The sequence below is a fragment of the Macadamia integrifolia genome, unplaced genomic scaffold (assembly GCF_013358625.1).
Source record: "Macadamia integrifolia cultivar HAES 741 unplaced genomic scaffold, SCU_Mint_v3 scaffold624, whole genome shotgun sequence".
NCBI lineage: Eukaryota > Viridiplantae > Streptophyta > Magnoliopsida > Proteales > Proteaceae > Macadamia > Macadamia integrifolia.
Window position 1 is genome coordinate 293,278 of NW_024870500.1, and position 13,630 is coordinate 306,907.

At 38.8% G+C, this 13,630-nt stretch overlaps 1 protein-coding gene across 1 annotated transcript in view; it reads right to left on the bottom strand.

Moving 5' to 3' along the window:
- Positions 1 to 5,983, bottom strand: part of LOC122069473 (ATP-dependent RNA helicase SUV3, mitochondrial) — a 10,812-nt gene extending 4,829 nt beyond the window's left edge. Inside the window, exons 1-8 of the mRNA XM_042633486.1 lie at positions 5,754 to 5,983; positions 5,458 to 5,644; positions 5,033 to 5,154; positions 4,734 to 4,924; positions 3,327 to 3,467; positions 2,757 to 2,879; positions 2,519 to 2,596; positions 572 to 740 (exon numbers count right to left, since the gene is read on the bottom strand). Of these exons, the coding sequence (XP_042489420.1) occupies positions 572 to 740; positions 2,519 to 2,596; positions 2,757 to 2,879; positions 3,327 to 3,467; positions 4,734 to 4,924; positions 5,033 to 5,154; positions 5,458 to 5,579 (946 nt within the window). The 5' untranslated portion in view covers positions 5,580 to 5,644; positions 5,754 to 5,983. The remainder of the gene's footprint in view (positions 1 to 571; positions 741 to 2,518; positions 2,597 to 2,756; positions 2,880 to 3,326; positions 3,468 to 4,733; positions 4,925 to 5,032; positions 5,155 to 5,457; positions 5,645 to 5,753) is intronic.
- Positions 5,984 to 13,630: the final 7,647 nt, after the last annotated feature.

The following is a 13,630-nucleotide window of genomic DNA, read 5'->3' on the forward strand; positions in this document are numbered from 1 at the left end:
GAGAGAGAGAGAGAGAGAGAGGAGCAGATTCATGTATCACTAAAAAGGGAATAGGATGCATATATGTTGCATCTAAAGCAATTACATAAAGGAGATCAGCCACCTAGCTGACCTCCTTCAATATTGTAACACATTGTCAATTACAATGATGCACAATGACCTGCATCTCAAAGAATAACATTTTTTTCTTAGTATGGTAGTATCCTGTACAACATAACTTATTAGAGGGTCTTGGCAATAGAGTAACTACTACACAAGATGAGGCCAAGCCTATGCAGTCTAACATAAAAGAGACAATGTCAACAACAAATCATGTCTTTATCCACAAATCTTTCTGCATCATCCAGCTTATTATCCAGAAGTATCATGTTACTTGACATTGGCATCTTCTTATCTAAGCGAAGATTTCTACAAACTGAGTGTACATTCTACAACAGAAACAATAATAGAATAGCTCCTTTCTCATGCACATGCTATTAAGTGCAAAGGATTAAAAAATAATTCAAAAAATGCTAACAAAATTCCCAATGCAATAAAGTAAATAATTCTTAGTCAAAGGACACTGAAATACCTGCAATTTGTTTGATTTCTGGTATGGAAAGATCCCGATGTTCTACTCCATCAAACTTCTTCAATGTTGAAAATATAATTCTTGAAATGTTTAAATTTAGACCCATTCCAATGGCATCACTTGCCACAAGAACATCAAATTCACTACTTTCATCATTGAACATTGTTGCCTGCAGTCCTAAAGAACAGATTTACTCAGCCAGTGGCTAGCACTCAAATTTAGCAATCCTGGAAAGAAGACTGAAGCTTAACAAACACAGAACAATCTAGTTAACAGCACAACAAAAATCCATAGATGGATGTTCACAGGATTTAAATGCATTCAACCTTTTTTGCTGTGTGCAAGTACCGTGCAGTATACACTATGGGAGCCCAGGCCTTTTAAACAAGCAGTGCTTCAATGCCTACTGAATTCATGTCGTGTATATTTGCAGCCCTTAGAAAAAAAAAAAAAAATGAAATACCCATCCACCACTGCACGGTGTCTCAGAATTCTACCAAAATTTAATCCTAATTTTTGCAAACAAAGTGAACATTCCTATCCTTCCCGTGAAATGATGCACATACATCATAAAATGTGATAAGATAGTGAACCTTTTAACTCTCTAATCAGGAAAAGTTGATACCATGTGGACAGTGTGCCCAATTAGAACTACTAAAACTATAAAGAGAACTAAAGAGAACCCATGAAGAAAGAAGCAAGAGATAAGGGACAAACAAACAAATAGTTTGATCATCAAAAACAACTGTTACAAGATTACCATTATCATAACTATAAAAAGGACCATACTCCAAACTGAACTAAAAATTAAAAGTTTGAATTACATGCATATTACAGGCCACTAGACTCACTCCAATTCCAAGTCAAATTTATAAAACTTCAAAAAAGGATTCCACTAAAACTTAAATGACTCAATACAAAAACTTAATAAAAGTAGTAAAAATTACTTACCATAATATTAGTTTTTGGACGCTCTATAATAGAAAAATCAGGAATTACTATAAACGATGAGTAAGAGATTACTAAAAGCAGGAAACTCCACAACTACTGAACTAGCCAAAACAAATGTACTGCCATTCCTAAATTAACAGAATTAGAATAAAGATGCTCCTGATATTACTAAATCAAGATAAACTTACTAAATGTAGTAGGAATCTTTACTTAAAGGAAAATCGGATTGCTAAAAACAGTGAATTCTATTGGGAAGCAGCCTCTCCGCGAAGCAGGGGTAAGTCTGCGTATATTATGCCCCTCTCCAGACCCCACAGTGGTGGGAGCCTCATGCACTAGGTATGCCTTTTTATAAAACAGTGAATTCCATAATTGCACAAACAGTATAAGACAAATTTACAGCGTCATAAATTAGCAGCATTAGAATAATGGAAATGGTAACAGGAGTAGGAGACCACCTTGAAAGTGATCTCCTCAAACTGACCCCTAGTTTGGAACCTAGGGCGACCAAAAGAAGCTCTAGGATTGACTTAAGGTTGCCTTGATTCCAAAAAAGCAGTTGGTCCTGTGGAGACTGAAATGGAATGACAGTCTGCATACATCACTCTTAGAATAAAGATGATCCAACATCACTCTTCTCTATAGGTTCCAAATAAAAAAAAAAATATATATATATATATATATATATTAAAAAAGAGGAGCACTTTCCAACCAAAAATGTTTCAAAGATATGACCTTAAGAGACGCGAAATGAAGAACTAATGCACATGAGAGTGGAAGTCATTGCAGCATATAAGTTCTGATTTCAATAAAAGGTAAGACATAATACTATGACAACATTGCTCATGAATGTACACACAGAATGAGAGATAAAAGAATGGAACAAAAGTCATAATGCTCATAAGGAATCCCTTAAAATCTTCAAACAAGCACAAATGATTTTTATCAAGTATGCAAAGACTTAATATGCTATGAAAAATTGATGAATTTAAATACCTGTCTTGTTCGTGTCTCTGGTGGCAGTGAACCATAAACCACAGAAGAGAGATGCTTTCCCCCACTCTCAATTTCTTTCTAGTGATATAACAGATCAGGAATAAAAAATCAAATAATATTAGAGAAGTTAGTATAATATCATAGAAAGGAAAAGATTATGAGAAAGATTAAGAAAACACCCACAAGCACACAGAAAAGCATAAGAAGCATGATCCATATAAGAGTAGTAATTACTGACCTTTAGTCTGTATATCCCTTGCCTTGAAAATGTTACTATACAATCTCCTGTCTGTATATTGTTGAAGGATCCTAGAGGGACCTTTGATGGAACCAGAGGTGAGAGCCTCTCGTAGTATTGAACCTAATAGAAAAGCAAAAAGGTATAAATATTATACTTGTAAAAAAAATTGAAGATTCATTAGTGAGGAAGCACACAAGAATATAGCTCCAATGATAGGGCCAGGATGACACCAACATGGAACATATGTCAAAAGTTTGACACAATTCATCAAAGAATGGTCTGGGGATACTATATCTGTATCGTGTAAACTACAGCCGCAGCATTTATTCATCTTTCCAAAATGAGGGCTCTAATCCTCCACCCAAGTCCCTCTCAGAACTCGAAAAATCATCTTCTATTAGATGTCAATTTTTTTTAGCATTCCATAGATGAAAGGACAAATGGGTCAAAGAAAAAATCACTCCTGTTTATAAGAAGAGAGGAAAATACATAATGCAGACAGCCTTTCACCACAATCTAAATGAAAAAGCAATATGAAAAAATCCACCTGCCAAGCAATTTAATTACCTTTACAACATCTCCAGTTACTTTGAGTATTTCCTGAATAAGAGGAACAGCAGCAGCATCTCCACAAAGGTGAAGTTCATCTGCGGATATCCCTAATAATGCACGAGTGAATGAAAATCCCCTTGTTCTACATCCTATCATCTGGGGAGAAAATAGAAAATACAAAAATGACAACAATGACAACATAATTTAATGGAAAGACGAAGATGGTCGGGATAAAATTGGTTGAACTCTATTAGGAATTCAAGCATACAAACTTATGAACCTCAAAGAAAATGGTCGTAAGCCACCCCCCTCCCAGGGAAGAAGAGGAAGGGGAAGGGGTGGGGAGGGGAAGCACTCAAGGTGGATTATCATTATATGAGTGAATGATAGAGATAACATCACTTAAGGGAAGCTCTGTCAACAGTGTCAATGTATTGGGACCATTATATTGCAATTAAGCCATGCACACCTCATAGCCCCCCCCCCCTTTCCCGGCATAATGGAACAGAACAAAATATATATATATAGATATATTATAGCACAAACTTATATTGGGAGGAAAAAGAACCCCCTGATCAAGGCCATCAATTGTGCTATTGTGGTTTATATGTAAAAAATAAAGATCCCTCCTCTAGTATAAGAATCAAGTACATACCATCTCATTCCTCCATGTTTCTGCGGCAACAACTCTAGCTTTTCACTAGAGTTGAAATTGGTGTAAAGATATGAAGTTGTACATAGCATATAGTGCATGAGGTACCTGATAATCTGATAATTTTTCTGCATGCGCATGTGTTTGACTGCAGAGTATAGTTTAAGAAACTCTATATGAGTCTTTGATGATCTTGAACCTTGTAAGAAGCTCAGGTTACTAACTCAAACTATTCAAACTGCTTTAGTTACACTCGATCAATTTTCAGAGGTGAGGTACAAAATCTGGGGATTTGGTATGACTGAAGAAGTAGGAATTGGAGGATGCTAGGGAAGGAAGAAAGATCGCAAACACGGATACTAGAAAACAGTTCACGGGGACCTCAAAAAATAGGGGATAGAGAGTGCCGGACAGGCTTTCCAAGCAAGTTTACAATCCCTAGCAGTATATTCCATGGCAACGGATAGAAGGAAGCTTTGTCGTTGTTGTTAACCCCAGGCCCATTCCCGTTCCCAATACGTTAGGAGGTTTGTATCAAGTGTAGTAACAAGGATAGAAGGCAATGCATACCCATATTTTGCATATATATAAGCAGCAAACTCTTATAGATACCACTGAGTTGTTGATTCAGTGGCCTAGGAAAATGCTTGAAAACTGGGATAATTATTTAGATTTTTGTCTAATATCTGCATCTAAACTTTCTCAAAAGAGAGGCGTGGTGTACTGACACAAAGTTATGAACTAATGCTCAAAGCTAACCAATGACATGCCTGGATTTCATCAATAACAGCACAATGGTAATCAGAGGTGACATCAGCCATTTCAACAGTCACAGACTTGTGCTTTGCACCATCAATCTCCTCTTTCTCTTGCCCTGTAATCAGGTCACATGGAACATTGGCTTTATTTAACCTTTTTGACACCTCCCATGCCAACAGTCTTAAAGGACCACAGTATATTCCTGCAATGAAGTAAAAGATGTAAACATTCTATCAAACACATACAAGAGTGAATTTTTCTCTCATTCTTCCAGATAGTCATATGATATATGTTAGCAGTTACAATATACCTGATAAACTTGATTCTAATTGCTTGAGGGCATGGTATGTTTTGCCACTATTTGTTGGACCCACATGTATGAAGACATTGCGCTTCTTATTCCGAGCATTCGGGTACCATGTATGAGGACAACTGCAATAAAATGCAAACTTTAATAAGGAAAATACATATGATGCAATTGAACAGAAAAACATCGTAACTTAAGGTTTCTGATTCGCAAACACAATTATTCAGTACCATAATTTGCACCAACAAAACAAAGGTGAGAAAGTATTAATTGATGGATTGTAAAACTCAAACAAGTAAAAAACAGCATCAATAATATATCTTTAAAATGCCAACCATGAAAAACAATAAATTAATAGATAAATCAATCCAGTTCATTTAACCCATTACTGGATTAGAATTTAGATACACACTGGTTCAATTACTTACGTTAAGTCAGTGAAATCGAACTTTTTGGTACCACTGGAGTTACTAAATCTCCTTGAACTTGAGCACACGATATCAAATACGAAACGTACGTGCAGTTCCAAGTGCATCCGCAAAGGCTTCATAGTTTCTTTGAATATGATCAAATGAGAGGGCGAACTACGAAACAAGCAACTCCCAAACTACAAACCTAACCAAAAAAACAAAAGGAACATAGGAATAATAATGGAAAATTTTAATTAAGGGGGAAATATGGAAGATCAAGAAATGGAAATAGGGTTGAAGAATGTTAGACTGACCAGGGGAGATCACCAGCACCACTAAAGGAGGAGATTTTCCGGCGAATAAGTAGAGGCGTCATCAGAGTGATAATGGTTTCCGCCACACGAAGACATGGAAAGAGGAATCATATTTCGGATTCGAAAGTAAACGAATGGACAATCGGAAACTAGCTTCCTCTCGTCCTAGATCATCGAAGATACCATTGCCGCTTGCACCTCATGCCTGGAATTTCGAACAGGGAAGCTAATACATAAAAACTCGTCATGGTCGAATCACGATCCATGCCTCGGATCGGCCCGGCCCGGCCCGGCCATTTGTATGTATCGATGTATTAAAATACGCGCAATATCCAATGTTACCAATTTATTATTAAATATGGGAGAAAGTTTTCCTTCACCCAAAGGGGAGGTCGGTTAACCCATCATTCTAGTGTTCATAAATCCCCTTAAAATTTTAGCAAGATGTCCGAAAAAGAGTATTTGATTTAATTAGATTATGAAATTTGATATATGATTAATCTAGATTATGTCTTTTTTATCCTACGGTCAAAATGGACATATTGTCAGTTCATATGGCAGGATAGATGTCTTTTGACGTTTGAAAAATAACAAATATTTTTTACAATATTAATTGGAATAACGTTTTTTGCGGTTGAGTGTAACCCTTACGTCCAGACACATGAGGGACGAAATGACTAACCCACCCCACTCTCATGAAATGGAGAATGACTTTTCTATGGATTGTTCCTCATAAGCTCCCATTGGCCTTTGTGCGTAGGGATGTAAATGGATAGTCGAAATCCGCATTCGTATTTGTTTAGAGGTATCTGTATTCAGTTAGAAGGTATCTGGAATAAAACCCGAATTATCCGATCCGATTAAATAATTAATTAATGATTTTGAGGGTTCTTGAAGTTTAAACAGTTTCTAGAGAATGAGGAAAATAGTTAAAACAACTTAAAAATATTGATTAAGAGCAAATTATATTCACTGGGGGGAGAAATGTCCGAATTACACAAGTCAAAGAGGAAACGGATAGTTAAAACTCTTAATTCGATACTTATCCGTATTCGTTTAGGGATGTCCGAATCCGACCAGGAAATATCCGGATCTGGACACATCTGATTCGAATTCGACTTGTATCCAATTTGTTTACATCCCTATTTATGCGTGCATGAAAATTGAATTTCACCACATGAAACACTTCCCCATAGTATTTTTTTTCATTAAATACATATTTGTTAAGGTGAGGGATAATTAATCGGCATGATAACCATACGTCCATGCTTAGCAACTTACTTTTTTGGGTATTTTGGATCCAAGGTCATGAGTTTGAAGGCATTTTCCTTTTTTTTTGTTTGATAAGCTTGAAGGCATTTTCCAAACATTCGTAAATGGGGGAATAATGATTGGTGGAATTACTATTGTGCAAAAAACCAACTAACTTTTCTCTATTATAATTAAGATTTTTTTTTAATAAACAATTTTTAATGTAAAATACACATAAAAATAACTAAACAATAGGGAACTAGATGTTGGTGTACGATGTCTTGTATTCTATTAGAGTTTAATCCAGAGAGTACTAGTGCAGCACCTCGACAGGCAGGATGACGGTCTCGCTAGCCGGTTAGCAGGCCGTGGGGGTTGCAAGGGGAGTAGGAGGCCTCTCTACATAGCAAGGGGTGTAGGGGGCACAACCCCCTGCTCAAATTTTTTATTTAAGAGCAATTGTGTACTTTCCAGATTAGGATTTTTTTCGCTATATATTTGTAGCAAGGGTTTCTTTTTCTGTAATGCAAGCAATACTGAGAGGTGTGGGGGACGAGCGTTGTAACCCTATTCTCCATTGATTGTAAAGCATGATCTCATCTCACCGGGGATGTAGGCAATCTTGTCGAACCTCATAAATCTGTGTGCATTGATTGTTCTTGTTTTTTCATTATCTTTTGTATCGTTTTAGGGTTGCGTTTCTACAAATTGGTATCCGAGCTCTAGGTTTTCGTTTTTTAGGGTTTACTATCACAATGGCCGGAAAGGGATCGAATGTCAAGTATGATATCAAGCGATTCAATGGGAATTACAATTTCACTCTCTGACGTCAAAGGATGAAGGATCTTCTGATACAACAGGGCTTGACGAAAACGTTATTGGAAAAGTCGAAGAAACTTACAAAAATTACTTATGAAGATTGGGAGGAGATGGAGGAAAAGGTGGTAAGTGCTATTCGATTGAATCTTTCTGATGATGCCCTATAATATATTGTGGGTATCGAATCTGCACCTCAGTTATGGGCAAAACTTGAAAGCATCTACATGACGAAGTCCTTAACAAACAAGTTGTTCGTGAAAAAACAATTGTATTCTCTATAGATGGAGAAAGGTACTGGTCTATTAGAGCATCTTAACATATTCAATCAGATCGTAAGCAAACTTACAAACCTAGAGGTTAAGATCGAGGATGAAGACAAAGTGTTATTATTGCTGTCGTCACTCCCAGAATCATATGATCACCTGGTAACGACTCTCTTGTACTAGAAGGAGACCCTTGAGATGGATGAAGTCGTGGCTGCCCTTATGTCCAATGATACAAGGAAGAAGGCTAGTAGTATGAAATCTTAAGGAGAATGTCTTTTCGGAGGTGGCAAGGAGTAGGAAAGAGAGAGATCAAATCAGAAGGGATCTGGGAAGAGTCGATCGAAATCAAAAGGGGCAAAGACAAATGTCTCTTATTACTATTGCAAGAAGGAAGGTCATCTGAAGATAGAGAGCTTGAAGAGGAAGGCGAACTTGAAGAAGAAAGGTGTAGATAATGCATATGAGGAAGCTAGCGTGGTTGACAGTTCAGATGGAGATGACGGAGATGTACTCTCTATATCATCAAGTAATAATCAATCTTATAATTCTTGGATTTTAGATTCTGGATGTTCATATCATATATGTTTACATAAGGATTGGTTTGATATATATCAACCATATAATGGTGGGTCTGTCCTAATAGGGAATGATGTTGTATGCAAGACCATTTGGATAGGTACTATCAAAATCAAGATGTTTGATGAGCTGGTAAGAACTTTAACAGATGTGAGACATGTACCAGAATTAAGAAAAAACTTAGTATCTTTGGAAGCACAAATGGCTACAAGTACATAATAGAAGGTGGAGTTATCAAAGTAATTAAGGTGTCATGGTTGTCATGAAATGACAGCTAACTATAAACTTATATAAACTCATAGGGAACACTGTTACAGGTGGAGCATCTTTGACTACAGATGCAGGATTTGATACAGATGATATATATATGTGGCATATGCGGTTAGGACATATAGGAGGAAGAGGATTGATGGAGCTTCGTATAAGAAAACTATTGAAGAGAGTTAAAACTTGTAAACTGAATTTCTGCAAGTATTGTGTGTTCGGGAAACAGTGCAAGGTTAGTTTCAAAACTACAAAACATAAGAGTAAAAGGGGTGTTTGATTATGTACACAGCGATGTATGAGATCCTTCAACAACAAAATCTAAAGGTGGGGCAGAATATTTCGTGACCCTGATTGATGATTACTCAAGGAAAATCTGGATCTACTTCATGAAGCAAAAAAGTGAGGTGTTCACTAAATTTAAGGAATGAAAGGTTGAGGTAAAAAGGAAGACATGAAAGAAAATTAAGTACTTGAGAACAGATAATGGAGGGGAGTACACGTATAAGCCGTTTATAGAACTATGTAAAGCTGAAGGGATTACACGTCACTTCACGGTCCCAAAGACTTCACAGCAAAATGGTGTTGCTAAAAGGATGAACAGAACACTTCTAAAAAGAGTTCGGAGTATAAGGCTAAATGCAGAGTTGAGCAAGAGATTTTAGGTAGAAGCAGTGAATATGACATATTTCTTCATCAACAGGTCTCCATCAAAGGCGATTGATTATAAAATTCCCGAAGAGGTATGGACAGAAAAATCAGTAGATTATTCTATTATAAAAATATTTAGTTGTCCGGTCTATGCACATGTTGAGAGTAAGTAGCGTTCCAAGTTAGCCTCAAAGTCTAAGCAGTGCATCTTTCTTGATTTTAAGAAAGGCGTAAAGAGATTCAAGTTGTGGGATCTAAGTTCACAGAAAGTTGTGGTTAGAAGGGACGTTGTGTTTGATGAGTCTCATATGGTGAAGTCAAAATGCAATTCACAAATAATTGGTGAAAATAAAGAAGGTTCTACTGTGCAGGTGGAGTTAGGTGAGTCACAAATAATAAGAGAAAATTAGTCATCCAGTGACTTACAAGGACAACAAGAAGTAGTAGATGTAATATCCCGCTTCTTAAACCCGGTCTGATTTCGCGATTGAACTGGTTTATCCATGCAGGAACCGAGCCAGAGGATGTTAGAGCGGGTTCCCTATGGGCTATGATGGCACGGGTGACCTTAAACACCGGCTGGCCCGACAAGTCCGAGCCAGTGCCAGAAGAGACGGGAGTGCCCAAACCGTGTACGTGCACCTACCATAAGGCTATGTACGGATAAAACAGGTATTATATCTGTATTTTAAGATATATACGTATGCTACAATGTATGCCTGAGGTGGGGTTTGGGCCGAGGTCCGAGCCCGGTCAAAATCCCAAGTTCTGGCTCTCGGGTGGGTATGACAGGTGGGTACACCCACCCACCTGAGTGACCCATCCGACACTATTCACTTAATTAGGAATAGTATATAAGACTTTATGATTTCTTTTCTTTCCATTTATTACCCTCGTACGTTTGGTGAGAAAAGTAAAGAGGAGAGAGAAAAGAAAAGGGAAGAAGGAAGGAAGAGGAAGAAAGGAAGGATTTCCGTGGCGCCGAGGCTAGATCTTGCCACTCCGGTGCCGGGAGAGTAATCTTCAACTCGAGATCTACAGTTGGAGGTAAGAAAAGTTGGGTTTTATGAACATTAACCATACCCACGCTTTAAACCCTTGATTCGAGTATGGTTTCTTAAGATCTTGTAAACACCCTTGGAAATGATGAATCTAAGGTTTAATAGATGATTTATGTGTTGATCTTGAAGGATTTGAAGAGATATTGATAAGGTAGAAGGAGCATTGTGAGTTGGAAGTGACTTGGAGGGTTTGAAGTCATTCTTGAGCAAAGAAGGTAAGATGGTTCCCCTCACTTGAATCTAACTTAGATCTAAGCTAGAACCATCCTATAGGACTTTAAAGGTGTGAAGAATGGGTTGAGAAAAGCCCTATTTGGATCCCCAAGGAATGGAGGAAGTTGAGAAGAAACTGGGGGTTTTCCGCCAAAACCGGCGGGTGCAACCGGCGGGTGCAACCGGCGGGTCCCTACCCGCCTGAGAGCACCCACCTGAGAGGGCAGGGGGTCCCTGGCCAAACCGGCGGGTAGGACCGGCGGGTCCTACCGGCGGGTAGGACCGGTGGGTAGACAGCCCACCTGTCTGACCCACCTGAGTGGCCAGAATGTGATCCGTAGGTCCGATCGAGCCCAAATCGGACGTGTGACCTTCTTTCGACGTTCTAAACACGATTTTGACGTCGGATTTCATTAATTTTGATTCTAAAATGGTGAAGTACTAACCCCTCTCAATTATGTTAGGTTCACCAAATCCTACCCGATTCGCTCCGGATCTCACCCGTACCGAACGGGAATCCTTGTACGCTACAAGTAAGTGGAGAGAGGACGTTTGGCCTATTTCAAGGCATTTGTTTGGCATTCATATAACTATATCTAATTTAGTCATGTCATTATGAATATGCTATATAGATTAGTCATTTCACACATTGATGTGCATTTATGCTATGTTTACTTTTCAAATGCAAATTGAATGAGATGTTATATGTCGAATGTGTACATCATGTTGCATATTGCATTGATAGACTAGATGCCGTGGTCGGCTTGAAAACGAATGCATTGGTGGCCCGTGGTATGGGACACGGTGGCACTATGCAGTCGTACTACATATAGGAGCATGCGGTATTAGGATTCTCACCATCCCGTGCTACGACCCTTCCCAACAGGGGTTAAGGTGTTGGGTTGCCATTTGGGGGGAAGCAGGGGTCGCGGTTGTCGGACACTGTGGCGGTTAGGCATTACGCCCGGCGAGTCATGTAGGACAGTCGGCAACCCCGGTGGTATTTCAAGAGGGCCAATCGTACTGCTTTTAAATTGCTGGAGTCAGCACTGTCATTTAAATTATTTACATTTCAGTTGAGAGTCGGTGGACGGCATTGTCTTTATTTTTCCGAGTACTCACGGTGGGCCTTCTCCAACAGCCCTATGGGCGTATCGCGGGAGGGAGTTCGCGGCTCGTACCCGGAGTATACGCGCACTGTGGTTGAAGTAGCACTAAAACCAAAGACTTAGTAATGTTGATTAGGTGTATGTGATTTAAAATGAATTGCATGGCATGTAGTGCATATGATGTGTGTGTTGTGTGGACTGTTGTGTGTGGTCCACCTCTCTACTTACTGAGCTAGTGAGCTCATTCCACGTGTACACCCCATTTTTAGATGATTTTGCAGGTCATGCATCTGAGGAGCATGGGGTGGGTCCCACAGTCGAGTTTCCTGGAGAGGACTGGTGGACCCCTGAGGAGTTTGAGCACGGCGTAGACTGCGCGTGTGAGAGCTGTGCTGCGGGACAACAGTTTTGAGGCCGTGTTGAGCTCCACTACCGAGCCGAGCTGTGTACTCTGATGATTTTGATGATTTCCTGTATATACTTGATATTTGAACTTTATTCTTTTTGTGTATATATCATGCCTTCGGGCCCAAATGTATATAATTATGGTATTATCATTTGGGTATCAAGTATATGGGAATTAATTACAGGTAAAACTTAGTCTTCCGCTGATCTGATGAATTGATGTTAGTGTGTGTATGCTGTGGTGGAATACAATATCTGATGATCCTGGCAGGTTTGGGTTAACCGGTGTTAACTCGGTCACTGGCCCGGTTCAAGGTGAACGGGGTGTGACATCACAGCCTATGGTCTGGTTAGGTTGGACTTACCACACAGTCAGGGGCATACTCTGATACTTTTCCTCTTACCAAACCCTTCCCAAAAGGGCAGGGATCACATAGTAGAACTAAGGCTCAAAGTAGGGTTCAGAGGCTCCACCAGCAGGTCAAGGCTATAGCCACCGATGAAGGCCTGCAGAAACTTTAATTCTTCCCAATCTGTTGGTGAACTCTATAATGTCAATTCTGGCTTTCAGACCCTGGACATTGACTCACACCTTCCCTACAAGATCTAGAATATGTATAGGGTGTTTGGTAGTCCATTCAAAACCCAATTCATTAAACCATAGGTCAGTTGATTAAGTCCCAGTATGATTTTTGGGGATTAAATGGGATTTCTGTCAAAGAGAGAGAGCTAGGTTCTTTCCCATTCAATTCACCTCTTAATTACAATTGGAAGAACTAATTAAAATTACAGGAACCCAATTCCAGTTCCAATTTGGGTTCTTTAACTGGTCGCATAACCAATTCCGACCAATTGGGTCCAATTTCTCTAAATTTCTCAGTCTAGTGAACTAATAAAATTCTGCTCACTCCTATGAAAGAATTATAGACATCAATAGCTCTGTCCAACCTTCTATTACTATCAATTTAATTAAATTACCAAAAGCCTCATGATTTAGGGTTCACAAGGACAAGTTAGTAGCCAATCAGGTCCCTAACCTTGTTCCAATTTAGGGTTTCAAATGTAGAGAGCTGAACCATAATTCAAAGGCTAATTTCTAACTTGCAATTTCAAGCATTCACAAACCTTGTTATGCTAATAGGCACTAATCAGTCTCTATGACTGAATATCAGCCAATTCCAGGCATGCAATCCATAGTTTCCCTATGTCTGGCTGCTTGCATACTTGGAATCACAACTGAACTTCCATTATTATTTAATTAG